Source organism: Aphelocoma coerulescens, chromosome 1 (assembly GCF_041296385.1).
Source record: "Aphelocoma coerulescens isolate FSJ_1873_10779 chromosome 1, UR_Acoe_1.0, whole genome shotgun sequence".
Classification (NCBI taxonomy): Eukaryota; Metazoa; Chordata; class Aves; order Passeriformes; family Corvidae; genus Aphelocoma; species Aphelocoma coerulescens.
Genome location: NC_091013.1, coordinates 27415229 through 27438902, shown reverse-complemented (window position 1 = coordinate 27438902; position 23674 = coordinate 27415229). Strand labels below are relative to the sequence as shown.

At 41.1% G+C, this 23674-nt stretch overlaps 1 protein-coding gene across 1 annotated transcript in view; it reads left to right on the top strand.

Annotated features, from left to right (window-relative positions):
- SH3RF3 (SH3 domain containing ring finger 3) overlaps nucleotides 1–23674 on the top strand; it is a 245389-nt gene that overhangs the window by 156306 nt on the left and 65409 nt on the right. Inside the window, exon 3 of the mRNA XM_069004839.1 lies at nucleotides 4219–4314. Within this exon, the coding sequence (XP_068860940.1) occupies nucleotides 4219–4314 (96 nt within the window). The remainder of the gene's footprint in view (nucleotides 1–4218; nucleotides 4315–23674) is intronic.

Genomic DNA, 23674 nt, shown 5'->3' with positions numbered 1-23674 from the left:
AATTTTGTATGTGTAAGAATAAAATCAGGAGGGGCAGAGAAAAATCTGTTTTGAGTATCCAGTGCAACAACCAAAGCTCCCATCTGTCATTCTTGTACACCATTTGTGCTCCCTCAAGTCCTCCTCCCAAACAGACCATACTTACAGGCATAGGGTGTCACCTCTGTTCTCTCCTCTGCATTGTCTGTAAGATGATAGAACATCCCAGATTTGATACTTAATATGTTTTCCCTCAGCATTCAGCAGTGATTAGCCAAACCAGGCAGTTATTTTTTCTCTGTAACAGCTGGTTCCAGCTTTGTGTCAACTTTGCACCAGTTTAACTCCAGTAGCTTCAGAAGTTTTACTCATGATGTTCCCTAGTGTGGTTGCAATCATGCTGCGGCCTACAGAGCCTAATTGCATGTCCTTGGGATATATTTATTGGCTCAGCTTTCTAATCTCTCCTAACGTGGTACCACACTATGGACCTGGGATCCTGCTGTCGCTGTTTTAAAAAATAATCTATCTTCCTCTGGGCTATGAACGCTGGTACAAACCATGTGCAAGAGGATTCTGCTCTCAGGTATAGCAGTGCAAATCTGAAGTAGTTGTGTAGTTGTCTCTGTAGTTACTCCAGCCTTACACTGAGTCCAGTTTCAGCCCACGAGTTTGTTTTGGTGTTTGACCACCCTTTGCATGCATCTTCACATGGTCATCAGAAGGCTGAGTGATGCTGGTAGATGAGTCTCAAACCTGTCCAGGTAGCATCAACTGTTCATCATGCTTCATTGCTCATCACATTTTTAGTAACATCAAGTGTTTCCTTCACTTTCCAACAGTTTTGTTCCCAGCCCACAGTGGTGTCTAACAAGAGCCATGCCAATCTTAGAACCATCACATCCAATACTTGTAACTAGCTGTGGAGCAGCCCCTTAGCGCTCAGTTCCAGCAGCATTTGCTGTTCACAGAGGGACCATCCTGGCAATAGCTGGTGACAGGGATTCTCATGCCAGCTGGCAAGTGCTGTTGCTGGACTCACCAAGCACCACGTGGTGCCATTCTGCCATTGCTGAGATCTCCCCAGTGCTCTAGATGGAGTAGTTATCTCTGCAGAATAGCAGGCACAGCTGCTCTGTATTGCTTCGTTAATGGCCATTAACGACTAGAATAAAAATCAGGCTGTGAATCATGACTGTTATTGGACACAATTTTGTGCTGCTTTCTCAGGAAGAGGATTCATTTCTCTGTCAATCAGATTGCTTTTTAAGTGATCTATCTTTGACTTCTTTTCTGATAATGATTATAAACTGGAACTGCAGGTCCCACATGCCTGTCACAAGGCTGATCCAGCCCTGATGAATAGAGAGAAACTCGAGAAAGAAGGAGAGAGCAAATAATTAAAGGCTCTAGCAACAGGCATAAAAGGAGCATGACATATCTTTGTCCAAACTACAGTGGATACCATTGGCTTTTGAAATGAGATTTGAGGCTTGGATTCCTTTATGCTGCCTGGAAATCAATTTAGTCAATGTGAAATAGTGAAGTTCAGAAAGCTGAAGTGGTATGCCAGGAGATCTGTGGCGTTTTGTTATTCATGATCCTTTTGGGAACCTTTCTAGGAATTTATAAGTAGCACAGCTATCCAGCTAATACAAGGTTCTAAAACAGTTCATGTTGAAGCTTTCACCAGCTCACTGTATAGAATGATGTCGTTGGCTGCGAATTCAAAGAAACTTTCTAGTAATAAAAAATTTCAAAAGATTTTTTGGGATTTGCTGTAATTCTGGAGATTTTCAACACCCTTCTTAAAACTAATTATGTAATGGAATTCTCAGGAATTTGCACTTTGCTCTCCCACAAAGATACTCATTTTGAATGTCAGCATATCTCAGGATGCTTTTCTCATATATGACCATATTCAGCAACCAGACTTGGCTGAGCTGACCTAAGTTCAGTGCATGGAAATGCTTCCAGATTTCATACATCCATAGAAGGTGAAGTTGAAAGGGATCTTCAAAGGTCAGCCATTCCCCACCCCATTCTTGAGCAAAGTCAACACAGGATAAACCTTTCCTGCCAGGTGTCTGTACAGCCTGCTCCAGGGATGGGATTGCACAGGGCCTCTAACAAAATCTGGTCGAAAGCTTCTGGGGTTTTACAGTTTAAAAATTTTTTCTTAATTTCTTATGTGTGTATGCAAATACATACATATATATATACACATTTATATACAGTGCTGGGTTAATGGTTGGACTCAATGATCTTAGAGGTCCTTTGCAACCTGAAAAATCTATGATTCTATTCATACCCACATGTATGCACTTACACACATGTAAGGTTATATATGTGCATGTAGTGTAGACCCATCACATTTTGTGTTTTTAAAAAACTCTTTTAAGGAAAGAGCTGAGCAAATATAAAAATAAGAACACTCGTAGCAGGTCCCTGAAGTGAGGTAGTCATTTCTTTTCCTCGTTTACACCCTTTACCTAGATTCTAAATTTATGCTAATTGGTCTTTTGTAAGAGCATGTGGAAGCTTTGCAGAGATGCATTACTGTCAGTTCTTTAAACAGATCAAAAATGGTCTGTGCAGACAGGGCTTTGGAAGGGAACGCTATCTGTTTCTTCAGGAAATTAAAAGCACAAATTCTTTTTGCATCCTTCCAGCTGTAATAAATAGCTGAAGGACTCAGTTTGTAGCCATTTCTATGAGCTTTCCCCTAATGGATCATTCAGATGAATAATTCAAAGAAAACATTTAAACTATTTCAGAGTGCATGTGTTCGAAATGCACATGTTCAAAAACTACAAAGTACATCACATCACATCTCTGTTCTGGTCATTTTTCTATCAATGCAAATCCATGGTCTGAACATCCTGGATCATGAATTTGTGGGGTTTTTTTTCTATGTGAGAAGTATCTGCAAAAAAACAGCTGCCCTTGCCTGGCCATTGAACATTAGTATCTTGTTACCTGGAGTATGGTAGACCATTTGGAGCTCTTATTTTCACAGAGTGAGTAGTGGAAATAAAGTGAGATTGGCAGGGAACCCTGTCTCAGCTTTCTGGAGGAAGAGATTTTTTTCTTTTTTGTAAATTTCTGCACAGGAGCAGAGGAAGATTGGATACCATGAGGGAACAAAGCTGACTTCCCAGCTTCTCTCAGCCCACTCCTTCCTTTTCTCATAGGAGATTTGAGCATCCAGGCAGAGCCCCATTGAGAGGGCTGCTTTCCACAGCTGCTCTAGAAAGCAGTGCTAGTTCAAGCCTGAGTTTAGTATGATGACCCCAGAAGACAGGGATGGTGGCAGAAATCCTTTGACAAACTGAGTAGTTCAAACTGGGAAAATTCAGGATTTTGTTCTAGACACTTGAGTTTTCCTAATGACTTCTACGTTATAGGTTGGAACTATACCATGAGAAAATTTGAGCAGTATGAATTTGGTTTGTACTTTGCTTTATCTCTTGTTTTATAATCACAAAGAAGTTCATCATCTGCTGAAATTTTTGTAAGGTCCTCTAGATTAAGTATAATATTGAAATGCCATTGGTTTTAGGAAATGAACTAGTATCTGAACTGAAGCTGATCCAACAGGTGGATGCAATTTGGTTTTTACTATGTTATCTTTGGCTTTTTATCTGCTTTGCAATTTTACCTTATAATATTTTTTTGTAAAGAAAAGCTGACATTCAGTGTGTCAGCAGTGTAGGCTTGTTGCTGAGCACCTTGTACTATTCCTTATGCTCCTTGCTGGAAGTGTTTCCAGGACTACCTTTGCTGTAGTGCTGCTTCCCTTTGAATTGTCTTCTGGAGCAGACAAGCATCATAAATTGACTCTTGGATGCACAGGGGCAACTTCATGCTAAGGAGTTTTCACCTATGATTTATAGGTGACCTCTTGGGTCAGACATTCTTCTCTCCCCTTAATGAAGCCAGGAGTTACCTATTATTAGTTATTAGTTATTCCCACCTGCTGTGGCCAGACCCTTGGAGCTGCTGACAGCCAGCATGAGCTGCATCAGTCTGCAGGGTGCTTCAGTGCACTTTGAATAGGATGCCTGGGATAAGATGCTGGGCCAGGGATGCTGCTAGCCCAGGATTCAGGAAACACTTTTACCTGGCTTATGACCTCCTCTGTATATTCACTCTGTCAGCTATCATGTGGGTAACTAAAAACTGGCATCTTTCTACTGAAAATATCTGATTATGTATTTTGTGTATCTCTGATTTTAGGATGAAATTTTGACAGTCATCAGGAGGGTGGATGACAACTGGGCAGAAGGAATGCTGGGTGACAAGATTGGCATTTTCCCTATCCTCTATGTTGAGGTAAGTTTAGAACACATGGTGGTAGATGCTGGTCTTGACATCTTGCTGGGTTTTGTGCCTCAGAGGGCAGGATAACCTCATGTATTCTTATATGAGAAGGATAAATTAAAACAGAATTACTGAAAAGGGAATTTTTTGGTTGCTGTCTGCTAAGGCACTGTGGGAGTACACCCAATTCAATTTAAAGTGATCAGCAAAATATGTTCCATGAACTACTGCTAAAGGCTTCCCCTTTGGTGTAATCTCCACGATGCATAGGGAACATAGCGGGGGATGATTGCAGTTGGGATACCTTGCACGCATCTGAGGAGAGATGTGAGTTCTGGGCTGGTGGAGTGCAGCAGTGCAGCTTCAGCTGTGGTCGGAATGCACAGACCTTCAGAGGGGTGCTATGGGTGTTCCCTGCCCCAGCAGGGGCTCAGACACCTCCACGCATGTGCCCAAGGGCTCTCATTCCATGTGTGCCAGACCCATCTTTGTCCCAAGCTCTTTCCTGTTGTAATTTCCACTGGAGTCTTATTTCAGAGTAAATGCTGAGACTTCACTCCCTCTGAGCAGACCTGTGGTGCCACCTTTTCTCACTGCTGCCCGTCCTCCTGCTGGTGGCTCCCTTGCAGCCAGATGCTGCTTGGGACCAGGGCTGCAGCCAGCAGTTGTGGTCCGTGGTGGCCCTGCTGGTGCTATGCTGTTGTCCAGGTGCCAGGCGGTGCCTTCGAGGAGCCTTCCTCCTTCATGGGTGAACCAGGGGTGCAAAGAGCAGATGAGCACCACATGTGTATTTTTCTGAGGTGCTGCCACTCTGCACCCAGTACTCAGAGCAGTATCACACTGACTCTGCTCCCAGATGTTGTCTGGTGTTTCTCTGTAGTGAAGCATCTCGTGCCCACAGCAGAGCCTGCTCTACTGTGTGTGGCTCTGGTGCCTGCCTCCGAAATTACTTCTCCAGATTTCTTAGTTAGTGATTGGAGACAAAACAGACATAATTAGTGCCTGACTACCTAATTATTAACTCCGACAATGACCAATTTGGAATAAACTGTTATTAATATACATTGCATTCCCACAGTTGACAAGAACAACAATATTAAAACAAGAATGTGTAGGAGCCATTATTGGGAAACCAGCTGCCTTGCATAAGTTAATGACTAGTTTTCTTCTGTTCTGAGTGTGTGAGACATTTTCAGTTTGTTGTGATTAAATGAGAAAGCTGGGTTTCTCCCAGATTTCATCCTTTTTCCCTTCTTTTTCTTGTCCTGGGAAAGTGCAGTGTTACTGTCCTGAATTTTGCTGCAGAAGGGGTGAACTAGGGACCTCTGCACAGCCAGCCACCATTGCACCTCACCATCTTTCCCCAGCTCTAGTTTTGTGTGGAGGCTGGCACTGCCTATGCACTGTGCAGCATCCTGATCCTTCTCCCACTCCTAGGTATCTGTTCTCCATAATTACTGCTCTAGAAGGGTGAAGGGCTCACAACCTTAGAAGAACAGCGGTAGGGAACATGAGCAATGTCTTGCTGAAGTTCTCCAAGCACTAGGACATGCTGGGTGGCCATGGAGGAGCAGGAGGTAGCACTGTGCAGAATCAGAACAGCGATGCTTGCAGATTCTAAAGAGATGCAAACAGCCAGGTAGGCAGCACCAGGGGACAAGAACACAAGTAGTAGGAATGTCTGTGTGCATATACAATTGTACCAGACACACACAGAGTAGGTAAAATAAGTGCAATTATATACACTTATGTGTATATTCGTGTGTATACACACACACATATGTTTTATCTGTATAAATTTGAAATCTGGAGATTTGAAAGGCCTATTCAAATGAGATACTTGGGTGCCATGGACATAACATTTGTGCAGTGGTTTGTAAAGCCAAAGGGAAGTGATCCTCCAGACTACAATATCGGCCACCTATTTCATCCACTTGATGGATGAAGGCCTTGTTCTGAATATGAGATGAGCTTATGCAAGTATTCGAGTTCCCCAGTTATGTTGCTGTTGCCAGCTTCAGATGTTACTTTACATTAAAAATTAAAAGGAATCAGCAAGTCAAGTCCCAAAGAAGTTTTGAAAATCTCAATGCTGATGTTTATAAAATAAATCCATTAAAGAAGTAGTACTTGAATCTAAAAACACTCCTCAAATCTGTCCAAGTCCATTAAGTGGTTTTCAAAATCTTGGCAAAACCTGTGGAATAAGCAAAGTTTAATTCTCACAGTAGCCTTCCACTTGTGTCAGTTGATTGGCTGAAGTGTGTGGGATTTCACATGGCATCCTAAGCCTTGCACTCTGGATAGAGTCTATTCCAGTTTGGCAGGCTCTGATGTCCCCAGTTGCTCCCACGGCCCAGACAGGAGCTCTTACCCTTGCTGTGCAAGCCAGAGCATTAGAAAACAAGCCGGTCACTTTGAGGATCTCAGGGTTTAGCATGCCAAGTCTACAAACAGTGGATATAATCCTTGTTGTGGCCCTTTTTGGTAACACTTTGTCCTGGCAATGTGCTGCCATACCCTTCACACAGGTGCTTGCACTAAAGGCTTTTGCAGGTGCTTAAAAAGGTTTTGCAATGGGTGGTGAGGAGGGGTGGTTAGCAAATTCCTTACCAGGATCACTACTGCTGTAAAGGAAGCCCGGGAAGACAGCTTTTAGAGCCAGACTGTGGTGGCAGAAAGCAGAGGCACAAAAACCCAGCAGACATCAAAATATGCCTAAAACACTGTCCCTGCAGTGTTTTAGATAGTCTCTATCTCAGCATTATGTTTGGTTGTCTGTACAGCCATATGAGTGTAACATGGCATGGATCTTACTCTTTATTCCTTACAAGTGTTTTGCAAGGGTGCTTGCATTTCTGCAGAGAGGCTTTTTCCTGTCTCTGTAGTGTCATCCCTGTCCCAACCTCAGAAAAGCTACAGTTGGATAAGGAACAAATATTCACAGCTCACAATGATCACTTTTACAGCATGAGTCACAATTATGTTCTGTCAGGAAGAGTTTGGACTATTGTTTCTTCTTACCTTGTTGCTGTCCTTCATCTTCAGTAGAAGTCATTTGGGCTAATAATTTATGTTTTAATTTGTCTACAGAAAAAAAACCACAACATAATCAAATTGATCCTCAAGGTGCCTTCTGACCTGAAATAAACATATTGTTATAATCTGTATGGTTTGAAGTCATATTCTTGCTAGGAGGAGTTTTGGACCTGCAAGGAGTTCCAAGCCCTGACAAAATTTCTCTTATTTTACTGTCTTCAAGCTAACTCCTTCATTCTTAATAACTTCTGTTATTACCTCTGTTTGAAAGTTGTGTTCTGTTGCAATGTGTAAAATTGAGAATAATGAAGAATAAAGTGTGTCCTAATAGATTTAATTGTCTGAGAGTGAAATTTGAGGGCAATGGTGTGCTGAGTATTTAGAGGGATGCATTCTGCTCAGATGGGCAGGAACTGGAAATTCAAAAATCTGAGCTGTTAGAGCAAAATTTCTGCATGCAGCCCCCGGAGCAAAGAAGTATTGACCAAGATCAAGAAGCCTTATGAGTCAGTGGTAGAGCAAGGCAATTATGTTGGGTGCTACTGTGACTGTAATATCAGCAAATTACAACTGATGAAGTGCCAACCCATTGTTATAATGTTTTATGGCAGCAGGAGCACTGAAAGCTGTGATTAAGTAATATTAGGAGCTTTAAAATTCTTTTTACAGAGCAGTGAAGCAGGGTAATGAGGATCTTCTCCTATTCTTCACAGCCAAAAAAGAAAGAAAAAAGTAGAAAGAAGGTCTAGGAAAAAGAGGGAGGAGGAGAATGGGCAGAGCCGATGGTTTCAGTGCCCTGCAGCATAGGTCCAGAAGACTCCCCAGGGAAAATAATTCTTGCAAGTCACTGTTTAAAAAGAGTTCAACCAGAATTGAAAAGAAATCAAAATCCAAAGCCAAATGCATTTCTTAAAGAAAACAATGATTTTTTTGTTCCAAAATTATCTTTGCAGAGCAGACCATCACATTTAACAGTCTTGTGCTGTACCACAGGATCTCACAGTCATCCTAAAACAGCTTAACCTGTACAGGGCAACCCGAGCACATTTACCAGGATCCCAGCTGTGGTTGTTGAGTAGTGTCACAGACACCCATCTTCCCAGCAGAAGGAGGCCCTTAGCTGTATAACTCTGTACTTTGCTGAGGGTTGCCTTTAGTTAGCTTGCAGATGAATGCAGATGGTTTACAGTTCCAGTCTGGATGGCAGATTCTGTCCTTTATTTCTCTATATGCAGATTCCCATCAGCCATTTCCCACTGTGCTGGTGTCCTCAGTGGCAGTCATCACAGTAGTATTCTTGAAAACTCAGATGCGTGAGTGTGTGTAGTTCTAGCTCTAATAGCTGTTTTAACCATTTTCAACAAATAATTGTTGCCCTGTCCACTTCTTGTCTATGTTTTCTCTCTCCCCAGTCTGTTTGGTTTCTCCCTTCAGCTGCAGGACAGATGGGTCTGTATGGGACTCTCATAATGAATTCAACCTTGATGTTTGACCCATCATTTATGTTTGTGTGGTCTTGGTGGCAGCATGCTCTGAATCTTTCAGTATCTTTTATGAAAGCTATCTAAAACACCTGAAGCATTAGACATTCATTAAATAATAATGTTTGTTCGGTGTCCTCTTCAAAAAGAACATGCAATCTCTTTTTTTTAAGGACTGTCAAAATGGTTCATTTTAGCCTTGCTAGTGTCATTTAATGCGAATAAAAATGGAAGCTTTTGAAAGGTGGGTAGATGGAAACTAATGTAGATGATTTTAGAAAAGCTGACTTACTAAACCTCAGAGGAGCAAATTCATCCCAGTAGTAAGTAGGTGTAACACTAATGAGTTAAGAATTATACCCATTAACATCACAATTGATTTTTTTCTGTTTTCTCTCCTTTTGTACATCAGATAAAATGGAATAAGAACCCTGTAAGCTGACAATAATGTAAGCTCTAAGAGATGTTCAGTCAATTTCTGTTGAAAAGCTTTATTGATATGCATTTTCAAGTTTTGTACATATACTGTTCTAAGAATTTCATTCCTGCGCCTTCATAGCTTCTAAAAAGTTGGTCCCACTTGTTTTTATCCTGCATAGAATATTGTAGAATATTCCAAGATACTTCTCAGTATCAGATTTCTATGTGAATGGAGTACAAAATACAGTTCTCATGTTTCATATTCAAACAAAAACATGCAGAATTTGTGTTGTGGGCTGCAAGAGGGACCTCAGTAAGAACCTACCCACCTACTACTACTTTCATATCAATCCATGAATAAAACTCATTGATTTAAAGTACTCTTACATGCATACAAAGTAAAATAATCTATGGAAGTTCAAATAAATATGATGTTAGTCAGGAAAACTAAGAGTATTAGCTGTCAAAGGTGAGAAGAAAATTAAATATACAACATATTACAATATATAAATACCTATTTGTGTATTAGGTATATATTATTTATATATGCACATTATTTTTAATCTGTGGCCCATCTTTTCTGCATAACAGCTTGATTTCTTATGTTCCCTTTTGCTTCTATAAATAAAGAACCTTATGCTCTTTGACAAATTTCCTATGTAACATGTAAATTAGCATGACTTTGGGCAGAAAATTTGGTTTTTTTAATTTGACTGATTTCTTTTAAGTTCTTTGTTGATTTCTAGCACCCTTCATAAAGTGATCATTCATACAGATTCTCTTACACTTTCCTCCATCTTCAGGATACAAAACTGAGCTGCACTGTTACCTTTTGACATAAATGTCAGGTTTCCCCTGGACTAGCTGAGCAACTCAGCTCTGTAGACCTTTTCGAGTCACTCACTCCCTTTAGGCTGTGTCTGGACAAGTCAAAGCAGGGCTGCTTTCTGTTTTCTTCATCAGGGAACACCACGTTTACCCTGAAGTTCATCTCAGGTGGGTGCCACAGAGGGGAAGCCTGCATACAGAGTTAGTTAGGAGTACTATCATATTTGAGTCATCCTCCAGCCCAGACAATTATGAGATCTGTGTGAGCTGTGGTGAGAGCCAGCATGTAAATTTAGGCATAGCTGTAGGTTGTGAAAATTTGCCTTTTGAGAACTGACAGTTTTAGTTACAGGTCTTCTCTTGATTTTACTCTTGCCTACTTTCACTTGAATGAACTCAAAATTATTCAGATTTATATGTTATGACCAATATTTCTATTCATCAAAACCAGATCTGAGTTGTTATCACCTCTTATTGTTTCAGAGCCGTTAAACCAGAAATTTGCCAGCTGTCATATCCAAAAATATCTTTCCCGCCCACCCCTCCTAATTATGAGTAACATCTGAAGTTCCTAGACTGTCTTTTGTAAAAATAACTCTGGAGCAATTTATAGCAAAAAAAGGTTTCCAGCACAACCAACTTAAGCACACAACCTTTGCAAATAAGCCAATTTCCTGAGTCTTTCAAAGTCATGTATATCAATTCTATATCTGTACAGGGCATTTTTGAAGTGCTACTTCCTAGATGCCAAAAATTAGGTACCTCGGTATCTAAGCAAGATGGACTGTGTTCTGCTCTTGATCTGATAACAAGACTTTGGTCTCTAGCCACAATCCACTGAAGAACTTCCAGAACTTCCCCTGCAAAATCCTGTTTGTCATCCTTCCTGGTGCAAATTGCCTGGGGTCTGGCCTACTGTGTTTTGCATCTGCTGCCCCTTCTCTGTGGAAGCCCTTCCCTTCACCTCCGGATCCGGATTTCATTATTTCTCACACAGGCATTCTTCATTTTGTTTCCTAGTGTCCTTGTTAGTGCATGTTGCACATCTTAATTAGCTTCCTTCTTGGAGAGCTTTCCTGGTGCCTTAAAACTCTAAGTGGAGATCTTCAATCCAAATATAGACATGGAGAGTCAGTAGGAGGGTTTGGGGAGATGCCCCTGGCAAACTGGCTGCCTTCTCTGCCCCTTTTCTGGTGGCCACAGCCCCATGAGCAAAGAGCAGAATGTTTCCATGTGTCTGCCACAGCACTGATGCTGGGAGCAATGAAGAAAAGTCGGTACAATATTAAAAGCCCAGACTGTGAAAGGACCTGGAAGAGGCGGAAGCACATGTTATCCTTCGCTGTGCCAGTGGTGGGTAAGATGCCCTCCATCAGAGGGACAGGAGGGACAGTCGATGAGAGTGACACCAAAAAGGAATTGCCAGGGAGTGCTTGTTAGAGCCCTCTCTGATCTCTGTTTTCAGAGGATAGCATGTTGCATAAGTACTATGGGAAGACATGGATTTGACAGATAAACCACTCAGTGGATAAGGAATGGTCTGGGCGGTCACATTCAAAGAGTGGCAGTCAACATCTTGATGTCCAAGTGGAAAGCAGTGATGAGTGGTGTTCCTTAGAGGTCAGTATTGGGACAGCTGCTGTTTAACAGGTGTGACATGTGTTTAACGGTGACATGGACAGTGGGATCAAGTGCACCCTCAGCAAGTTTGCTGGTGACACCAACTTGTGTAGTGTGGTCAACACGCTGGAGGGAAGGGATGGCATCCAGAGGGACCTGGACAGGAAGTTCAACAAGGCCAAGTGGAAGATCCTGCACCTGGGTCAGGGCAATCCCAAGCACAGGTGCAGGGTGCATGGAGAATGGATTGAGAGCAGCCCTGAAAAAAAAGCCTTGGAAGTGCTGGTGGGTGAGAAAGCTCAACATGACTCAGCAGTGCACAATTGCAGCCCAGAAATCCAGCCGCATCCTGGGCTGCATCAAAAGCAGCGTGGCCAGTGGAGCGAGGAAGGTGATCCTCCCCCTCTGCTCTCACGAGACCCCCCCTGCAGGGACCCCAGCAAAAGGAAGATGTGAATATGTCAGAACAAGTCCAGAGAAGGGCCACAAAATTGATCAGAGGGCTGGAGCACCTCTCCTGTGGCAGGGGGGCTGGAACTAGATGATCTTTAAGGTCCTTTCCAACCCAAACCATTCAGTGATTTTATGATTGTTCCACCATGGTAAATAGTCACAAATGTGTCTGAGATTGAACTTTTAAAGAAGAGTAGTTTCAAGAATAACAGGTTCCTGGTAGAACGTAGTGATAAATTGTTTTTACCTCTTTCTCTACTTCTTATTGTCACAGATGCTGGAATGGTCAAACTATTTTTATTCTAGGCACAAAGAGATCTGGGAGTGTGTGTGTATGCTGAATGCATGCTTCAAATAATAAAAATAACAGATGAAGTTGATTTTTAGCCTAAAAATGTCATTAACAGTGCCAAAACCAGATGTTTAAGTCTGAAATCCTCTGACATTTTGTTAGGTGTTAGAGCTGAACATTGAAAGAACTAAATTCAAAAGACTAGAGGAAGAATCTGCAAATTAAAAACAAAAATCAGAAACAGGGGAAGATAGTTGGAATTAATTTGGGAATCTCTATCTTTTCCAGATTTTCTCTAGAACACACAGGATTCCTGAAGGCTGATCCTTTTGTGTTTAGTCTATCATGTAGAAGAAATTGCACTGGTTTTGCTTACTTTATTTCTTTGCAAAGCATACCAGCCACTGTTTATTTTATCTCCTGCTGTACCATTTTTGAGTGTAATACTGGCATTATTTTAATCTCACAAAAGCAAGGGTTGCTGCCAAAGGGGTTGTCCTGCCTTTACCTCATGTGTGACAATTCTTTCCTTCTGCCCTCCATGTTCCAGGACTACCAGATATCTCTGCGTGCTGAGATAAATCAGGGAAGTCACCCTGTTGAAAGCTATTCATTTAAGTTGGAGTCATTGTTTTAATTTCCAGTCATACCTGTTTCATCATGGCATTTGCTACTTAGTCACATGAACATCCATGCTGATGCAGGGCAGAAAGAGGGAAAATGGAAAAAGAGGCCATGTGGCATCTCACACTGCAGAAAAACACGTCTGTGAGGGGCAGCAACCCCCACCCACAGTTATCCTGCAGTGATTGCTGCCATTGCACTGTGCTCTAAGCCATCACGCCAAAATGGTGAGATGAGGAATGTGGGACTTTGTGCAAGCAACCTCTTCTATCTCCTGGCTGTCCCTCTACTTACCTAATTATTTTATTAAGTTATAATTTTATGACAAAGCCTACTAGATACTCCATAAACCAGGTTAATAATATTAGTTTTTGCTTAAGTGAGGCTGGAGGGAGTGTCCTGCTCTAAATCTGACTTTGAAGTCCTCCGATCTGTTTAGACACAATTGAATCAAATTGACAGGAAATTTCATGAGAGAGCTTTCTATAATAGAATTTTTCTGTAACAGAATTTTTCTGGAAACCTTGGGACAAAGCAGGAGAGGTGCCAGAGCATTCAGACAGTGATAGACTCATGCTGGAGATATTCTCCTCTTACCACAAGGCTAGAGGGATGGCACTGAGGGAAGAGGCAGCTCTGTTTCTCAAGAAGAAAGTAACCATGCAGAAGGAGGGAGAGCACTCTCTGATGGTCATCTCCTTGATCCCTTTTCTCTGATCTGCTTCAGCCTCAACAACATAGTGAAGAATTTACAGTCATTACTTCCTCTTGTATCCTTTTTCTTTTCTTTTCCTAACCCAGGAGGAAGGACTACAAGTCTTACCTTTGAGAAATAATGTCCTCAGCATCTTCCCTCCTTGCTCCAGTCTAGCACTTAGACTTGCCTGTTCCCAGCCAAAGCCTTTTGCTTCCATAGGTGCATTGCTCAGGAAAGAGATGTGTGTGGTTATATTGATTTGGTGGATTCATGGTTTTACTATCCCTCAATATATGAACTATGGGAGTGGAAGAAGAGCTAGAGAGATGATTGATACTGAATTCCTGGCAATTGCCCAGGCCAGACAAGATCTGGGAGCTCTTGGTACTTGTACTGAACTTCTCTGCCCTGCAGCACCTGGGGGGCTGTCATGGTTTAACCCACACCGGTTACTGCTTAGGGTCATGCTCTGTCTCAACCACAAGGTTTTGTCATATGGGGGTCCTTGAAGGCACAAAAGCACTTCTGAGGGCTGAGTTTAAGGTCAAAGCAAAGGCAGCTCCACACCACAGTGACACATAGGTCTGCCTCTGCACGGAGCAATTGTCACTAAGCACATACCTGAATTTTCAGTGCACACTGTACACAGTTACGTGTGTTACTTTCTGTTTGGTCACTGGTAAAAGAGGGATCAATGTACTTTCATGGCAAGTAATAAAGACACTGCCATTGGGAATCACATCCTCATGCATGGTTCCATTCATCCATGTGGCTGGAAGTTCTACCAGTCTTTGTCCAATCTGATTGCTGAGCATTCACAAAGATCAAACTCTTATCAGGTCATACCCTGATTGTGGCTATATCCTTTTTGCATCCTTAGCAAATGCAGATGTGCCTCATTCATGACAGTCTGATGTGGTCATCTGCTGCTACTTCTTTCTTTCTCTCTGGAGCATTTTTCTGTCCTCTAGAGCCCATACAACTCACCCTTACTTTCAAGCCTTTGCTTACTCATTGCTCTCTCTGCCTCCTGTCTTTTATTTACTACTGAATGCCATCTATGGCAATCACTTTGTCATTTTTTTAAATCCCAATTTTCTTCCATAGTGCTCTGTTCTTCACTGTTGTGATGAATACTTCAAACATCTGCATCAGCATTGCTCCTCCAGATTCTTCTCTAAAATTGTTCTTGGCTGGGATGGCTAGAAAAGATGTATGTTGTGCAAAATCCACTGTCCAACTTGCGGATAAGACTGTTGCATTGTATATTTTGTCTATAACTATACATTGTCTCTTGTCCTCATCCTAAATTGTACTTTCTTTGAGCCAAGAGCTGTCTTGTTACTCTATGTTTACATAATGCTTCTCACAATGGAATTCTGATGTGTAGGGGGAGCTTTTCAGCATTTAATGGCAAAAATAATAAAAGTATGAACAAATGTTTCTGTGTGACTGCATCACATGACATGGTCGCAGTCTGTAAAACTTCCGTTTCCTTGGGACAAGTTGTCTCTCTGCCTATGGAATGTAGGTGCAATGCAGGGCAGTCTGTTTTCAGAAAGGAATGTGTTAGGAAAGTATTTGAGCTTGAGTAATTCCGCAAATAGGAAAAAAAACCTCCAGTGTTCTGCACTTTCAGAAAGATTTCCTACTGTGCAGATTTTTTGCTAGCCCATTCATTTTGCTATCTCAGAGCTCAAACAGCATGGCCTAGAGCAGTGGTTTTCCAAATTCCTTCCACTTGTAACATACTAACATAAACAGCATTTGCATATGGATGTCATAAAAGTGACTAATGCTGGCAATCATTGTACTTTATTGCAGTAATGTGACACATGTGCCTGAGCATCCTAAAAGATCTGCTCCAGGCTTATTGGTGCTGAAGAAATGGCACACTTCTTATCTAGCAGTGACACCTGTGGCAGAGCAGGCTTGGACAGAAACCAGAACATTGATCCAGCTCTAGATGAGTGTACAAGAGGCAAGGGCACTAGCTGCTTCATTGCATGATTCCACTGCACTGGCTACGCGCCCTTTACCCTCATCCAGAAATTAAATTCAAAAAGTTGCACAAATAACATTTTCTAGTTTGATAGCCAGAGAGTTCAATGTACTTTTGACTGCAGCTGTTGGCAAGTCAATGAAGAGACCTCTGACTCAGACCTCAGCCTTGTCCCCAATCATGTTTTAACATCTCGGGTTCTCTAAAGAGGTCTATAAATGGTTCTTTGAGGTGAGGGGCAGTGAGTCATGCCATGAGTGTGAAGCTGAATGCTGCCATTTTCAGTCAAGAATTTGCAGAGTTTAGGGAATTCATCACAGTTCACTCTTGACAGATTTTTCTTCCACAAGGTGGGGGGGGGAGGGGGTTGTGAACCCAATTGCATCATTATATAGCACAGAAAACATATTTTCATATTTTACAGACTGGCTTTCACTTACTGGTCAGGCTTCCAAAAAAACTGAGATGTGCCTGTTGTGAAGTGTGCAATATGTCACATGCCACAGACCCTGCCCTGTAATGCCATCCCAATCCATTGTCTTCCTTTTAGCAGTATGACAGAAGTATAGAGGTCTCCAAGGTAATAGAAGGTTGTGTAAAAATAATTTTAAAATAGCTGGTCACTGCATAGAGTAAAAAAGGATGCAAATTAATGCTCCCACTGAGGAAAAAGAGCCATGCTGCTGTACCAGGCATCAGCACATCTGTGTGGGAAGAAGGCGCTTTAAATGTGCAGGCAATTCCAAGCAGAGTTTGCACTGTAGTAACCACAGGATAGGGCAACTATGAGACACAAACTCAGGCTGTCAAGTCATGTCTTTCTCAGCACAATTCCTTTTTTTTCATCTATGTGCATAGATAAGAAGACCAGTCTCCCTGTCACACAGATGATTCCTGTATCCTGGTGCTGCTGCCCATTTCAAACACAGTTCATCTCCCATTTCAGAGAAACATCTCAGAACTCCCCCTCTAGGGAGTCATCCAATGGTTTGGTGAAACAGCAGCACAATATGTCCTGACTCATATTTTCACCCCAACTGGCAAATAGTAAACCCAAAGGCTGGATGCATTTCTCCAAAGACACAGCAGTTTTGTGACGAATAGCTGACATCCATTGGTGTAGGCTGCTTCCAGTGAAACACACAGTGTGACCCTGGAGCTGGTGCAGGAACTCTCCACCACAACCAGCAACCCTGCTTTATAGCCAGCTGTAGCAGGAGCTCCATGCACTCAGAATCTAACTATACAGCCCCATGGGATGTCACACTATTGCAAATGCCCTGTACCACATCCAGCAGTCCTCTTCTGTCTTGTATCTGGGAAGCAGAAGCCAGAACTCTATGTAGTAAAAAATGTCTATAAATATAGTACACACAGGGCAAAGGCTGTTTATCACAACCCTTTAGTGCTAATGTCTGCTTGAATTGTGTATACCTTGGTTCCTTTTACAAGCAATTGAACCAAAACATATTCTTGGCATTTGCTTTCATTCTTCATTTCTGCTTTATCAGAGACAGACTACAGTGCATTTATTTGTATACGATTCCCCACAGGTAATCTTCAGTTGCAGCTGATAAAACTTAATTTTCCCCGATTGCACAAGATTTCTTATTCTACATAAAGTTGTAAATCACTGCAACAAAGACTCCTTGCTTGCTCAGGGTAGGCAAAGCCTTGCAGTACTTGAAAAATTGCTTTGGCTTTCCCATATGCTCCTTGTGCAATTCCAAGAGCTTCCAAGAGCTTCATAGATTTATCCAACTTCATGCTTTCTGCAGGTAACTTTGATGGTGTGTGGTGATGGTGTAGGTCTTTTTCTCATTACCCACCAGAACACTTTTCTTATCAAATTTATAAAGGACTTCAACAAATATATGTTTGGTTTTTTCTTTCATCTTCATCTTTTGTCCCGTTAAGCTGGGAGCAAGTGTTTTCCTTAAAAAACAACATGGTATAGTTGCTTCTTTCACACAATCCTGATCATTCCAAAACCAGCTTTTTCAAGAACTATATTTCCAGGAACAAATCTGAGAGAATGAGCAAAAGGGCTCAATGTCATGTCTGGTAGCATGTGTGCATGGAGCAGCTATCAGGAAGAGAAGGGTCTCTGCACCAACATGAGCATGATGTTCCTGGTTCACAATCCCATTTATAATTACTTGGGGTCACACGCCATAATTTGGAAGCCATTTGCTTTAAGATTCCCAGGCTTGATGTATGCATTAACTCTGAAGACGTGTGCCCCTAGTTCATGGTATTTAACTTGTCAATTTTCAGTTAGTTCATAATTTTATGGGAATTGTTGCTCACTTGAGTATGCAATAGCACCAGAAGCCTTGTTAAACATTAAGGAAGGAAGGAGGTAGAAAGTTGCCTGAAAACTCTGAAAACACAAAACTTGCCTCTTTTTAAAGATATTCTTAGAGTTTACTTGTGATCCACACAGCTCTGCTCCACGATCTCAACTATCTTTCCTAGCCTATGCTGAAGTTTGTTGGTACAGCTGGCACACTGAAAGTTTTAACAAGTGAAGGGTTTCTAGATTCAGCACAAAGGTGCTTCAGAGGGCCTCCCTTCCTTGCAGTAACTGGCTGTAAGGGTACAGGGCTCATACAGCTGCCAGGTTTCAATGAGGCATGAGGACATCATCCAAACTGCTTCTGAAAGTCTCCTGATTCATCCACGTCCCCTGCCGAGGTTGCTGCCCAGCATAAGGCTGCTCACACTTCTGCAGCACCAACCTCTTCCCTCATGGTGCAGGTGGGCACCTGGACTCAGGGCAGGAGTCACTAAGTTTTTACAGTTTACAAGAATAAGAGTGAAGGATACGCAGTATACCCAGAAAGCTGGTGGCTTTTTATTTGGAAAGTGTCAGTGTTGCTTCAGGTCTCCCATGGCTGTTCCCCCACACAGGGACCTTCAGCCAGGAGTCCAAGTACCCTGTTGAACTCCTAAAGCACTGTGGCTTTGGTAATTTCTTGTCTTAGCTGAGAAACATCATCTGAGAAACAATTTCCTGATGGACATCTTGTCAAAACAAGCAAGTTCTTGGGAAGTACTTAAGTTCCAATGAGTTTCATTTTTTGATGAAAAAATAGTTTGTCAGTAAAATCCACACAATCTTCAACAGGGACTCTTCTGGTACTGAAATTGGTGCCAGATGGGCACCAGTCCTTCCACCGTTGAAGGCAGCTGGAGTTTTGCCACTGACTTCAAAGGAATTAGGATCAAGCCCATGAATTCATGACTGCACTTTTTATTTAGCTTTCTGAATAATTTATAAGTAAAAATAGGCTGTGTTCTCCCACTCTTTCTGATGTTGAGTAAAGCTGTATTTGGTTACATTTCTTGCTTTCAAAGGAGCTTTGGTACAGTCATGAGCGTCTCATTATGGAAAAGGGTGTCCATAGGGGACAGATAGAAAGAAAAAGGAAATCCTTAGGCATATCGAAGGCACACAGCATATCAGAGATTCAGAGATGACAGATCAGAGCAAGAGAGTCCTCATACTTGGAGCTGAAGGCTAAATAGCTAGCATTGTTTCAGGAAGTGGAGGGGGATCTAGAAAGCATACTTCTTTTGGTGAGTTCATCTATTTTTAATGATATTGCATTTAGTTTTATTTTCTTTATTCTCAGTTCTTTCGACATTAGTTTTTGTAACGTTTCTTGCTGTGCTTAGCTCCTGAACAGACTTTGCAGCACACTGCACATTTCTCTGGGATACACCAAACTTGGTCTCCACCACTGCAGACCATTTTCCTTCTTAAAACTACTTGGAAAAAAGGAGAAAGAAAAAAAATTCCCAGTTCACCACCCAGGGCTTAGTGTTTACTTCTGCTGCACACATCATTTATTTTTATTCTGCAAGATCATGATGACACGCTCGTCCAAGCACACGCTGTTCTAATATGCTGCATTCCTTCAACCCCTCAGTGCGTTAGAAGTGACATTGCTGCTAAATGAGAAAGATCTTGTAGGATAGGCAAAGAGATTGCTAAGTACTACTGCCTTTCAAAGACCCACGTTGTAGACAAAAATTATTGTCTTGCTTTGTCCAGACTATACATTGTTGTGTATGTGTATGACCCTGGTTAGGAAGGCTGTCTGCTGTAGGGTTTTAGGGACTCCGTTCCTTGAGAACATGCTGACACATTTAGCAGGCTTTTGGAAAAGAGAATGAGACGTATGCCTCAACCTATGACTGGAGGAACAGCACACTTGAAGTTTGAGATGTGTCCTAGGAAAGTATTTCTGCAGCTATCATTTCGTTTGAATCTGTTCAAGCAAAAACATGTACTGTGCTTCTTATATTTTCTGGGTGCATGGAATAACTCTGCTCTCAATCACAGTGTGGGTTTCAGAAATCTGTCTTCCATGATGGATAAACCACTTACAGAAAATCTGTTCCACATTTGCTTGTTCCTCCCTGGCAATAAATTAGAAAAGGCAATAGTAGATTGTTAAAGATGAACACAAAACCATTAAATAATGCTTTGGTTTAGCTATAATATTTTCTCTTAAAATGTGCCTTACTAATTACTCTTCATAAGATGGGGCCTATAATTGAGGTCGGATTTTGTAGGTTTTGCCAAATTAATTTAAACTGTCCATGGAGAACTTCGGAGGCTTTCTCTAAACACTTTTAAATCTGAATTAACAAAACATATAAAAGATTAAAATTATAGATGCATTCAGTATGACTTGGTCAAAAGTCTTCTTTGGCACAAATTTGTCTGGTAATATCCCATTAGTAAGCTCTTGGAATGGCTGTGTGTCCTCTGTACTAACCTACCAAACAACATGTAAAGCATTAGGTAAAGTACCATGTACTTCCTCCTAGTGTCTATTTGAGTCAAAGGCTGTTTTGCTACTTGGCTACAGCAGAAGAAAGATTGTATGCTGCATTTGCCAGTAGAGATAATAGTAAGGAAAAGCTGTTTTAGCTTTCTGAAAGACTACTTTTTGGGTCTGAAAATGCTTTTACAGATGAAGTCCTCTCAGGAACCCAGCAGAGACAGAAAAATCTTGCATAGGTATGCCCTTAGTTACTTAATAACCTCACTGTGCTTCAGAACATAAATTATAATAATAGCAAACTATTCTAATGAGGGCATATGAACTTAGTATTTCCTGAAAGTACCTACTCTGAAGTGAAAATGCAGTAATAAATTCAGACTGTTTATTTTAATCACAAAATCAGATATGGAACTGCAAGTTGCCAGAGTCTCCGCAAGGCATAAAATAGGGATGTGCATGATCCTCTCAATATTTATGAACTGTAAAGTATAAAAATCAGCAGTCCCTAGGTGCAAATATTTTCAATCTTTCAGGGGGACATTGTGAAGATGTTTTATTAATAATTTTAATTTTAATTTCTGTTCTGCTCAGTGGTTCCTTTCTAAAAACTTGAGCATGATATTTTTTTTCCAATTTTTTCTTTTGTGTTAGGTGTGCAGAGGTTTGTAGGAATTTGTAACTTTTTGCTTTCAAAACTGGTTCTAATCTTATACCTGTGTTTCTTCTCTATATCTTCTGATCTTACACCTGTATTTGAACAGCACCATTCTTTAGCTAATAGTTTCCATAAAGACAGAAAAAAAAAAGAGATTTTGTAGCAAATTAAATTCTTAATAAAGTGTACTTTCTGGTCCAGATTGGCTTCATTTATCAAAATACTGAATCCCATGTGTAAAACTGAGATTTAAGCAATCCTTTCTTACTTAGAAAAGAATGACATTCTAGTTACACATTAGTAACACTTTGGTCTGCACAGTATCAAGAACATGCTGAAGTATATTTGTAAGCCACATAGTAGGGTCCTCTCTTTGGTAAGGCAGATGTCAGTGAGAAATTAATCCCTTGCCCAGATCTAAATTACTAGAAAGAGTATTCAATAGCACCATTGTCCTCCATCTTACAGAAGACACCACTATCAGTGAAACGCCACAACCCAGGAGCTGCTGTTGTGACCATGCTGTATCACAGTGTCCCTTGGAAGTTTAAACTGGGATAGAATAATTTTGCTACTAACATGGATTAGTAAATGCACTGGCATATTTGTCAAGGGAGATGTAGTAAAGATTAATTATTTAAATCTGACCTAAATTTCCCATGTTTCTCTCTTGTTCCATAATAATAACAACAATAAATTCCAAAGTAATAATTTTATATTTGGACTAAACACAGAGTTAGTTATCACCCACACTGGACAAGAAGTAGATTTTCTTTACTCTTCATCCCATCTGGGGTAGGTAAGTAGGTGCACAATGTTGTTCATTGAAACTGTAGTTCATTAAGTCACATTGGGATATAAAGAACATATTTGCTCCCACGTGGGCATAGCCAGTGCAGACAACAGTTTCTCTCCTGTATCCACTCATCCTTAAAAGAGAAATATGTTGAAACGCTTTACAGGTGGTCCCTTTTAAACCCATGTGTATTAGAAATTTTAAGTGTGCACGTATATGTGTGCGTCCAAGCACATGCAACAGAGACTGAGAGAAAGTCACCATAATACATTCTGCAGAAAAAGTGAGATTTATCTAGAGATTAATAAAAAATAATTTTGGCAGTGGAGAAGTCCTGAGTGATGTAGCTTAATATTTGTCACCTATGTGGTAAAGTCTCGAGCAGAGTATCTAAAATAGTCATATATAAAAGCCAGAAGAAAGAAAAAACCTCTCCCTTAGTTCATATTGCATGGGCTCTCTGCCTGGATGCTAAAGTCATGACAGCTTGCATTATGGCAGGGTGGGGAGTATGGCTTCCTGATCCAGGCCACCAAATTTTTAATGAACAGAACTTGATTACTGCTCCCATTGTAGGAAAATGTTGTTTGGAGGTGAACAAGGCTCTTGTGCACAGAGGTATTCCACTCGCACCTTCACTCCCAAAACCAGATGAACTGGAGCTGTCTCCAGTACAATTCCTCACAGATGGGGAAGGTCTTCCTTAGAAATAGGCACAGTAGTTCCATGAACTGAGACTGGTGCATCCTTATCTCAGCATGCAGGACTCACAGCCCATAGTCACTGAGACCCTGTGAACACAACCCTGTCTCATCACATCTCTTGCATTATAAGGTCCCTCAGATAATATAAGGCTTTCTGTTGCAAGATTTTGCATTTCTAGACAGGATTGCAGAGCTGCTGGGAATGTTTGACTGGTTTGGCATTCAAATCCAAGTCTTATCCCTCTAAATCCTATGTCAAGTTTTCTAGGACATCCCCATTACAAAGAATGGATTTTGGGTAAAATCAGTCTTGCTGCAGTCTCAAAGGCATAAGTCTCAAGTCACTTCAGGCTTAGCATGACCAGAATTTCAAATATAGGTTCTTTCTAGAAAAGGGATCAAAACTGAGCGAGAAAGTTGAGTTCCGGTATTAAAGATTGTTGTAAGAGCTACAGACATCCAGAAATGTCAAATTCCTGACACCGTCTGTGGGTCAGAACTTTCCATTAAGTTTCTCATCTGGAAGCAAATCTGCCTGAAGATCAAATGACAGACACCAGAAAGCAATGCTTGTTTACATATTCAGAGTTTAAAATAAGAAATTTGCAATCGTGTTTATGTTTAAAAAAGGGTTTCTCAAAGTTTTTTTTGTGAAGAGGCAGAACTGTTTGCTTTTACGAAGTAGTAAGCAGACTTTTCTCTGGTATTCATAGCCTATTTGGGAAGTACTTTCCAGCATCTGTGGGCAAAGCTGTTTAAAAACATTTCACTACAAAAATAAAGTGGTAAGGCTATAAAGCATTTTTTATCTTGGCAGACCAAAATATTTTTTTCCCAGTATTTCAGGAAGCCTCTGACATTCTCAAAAGTTCATTAGCTTGACTGTTTGGGGAGGAGTGTTTTTCTGTCTTTAATCTTCTACTGATACTGAGATTAACTTTTGTTTATATCAATACAGGGCT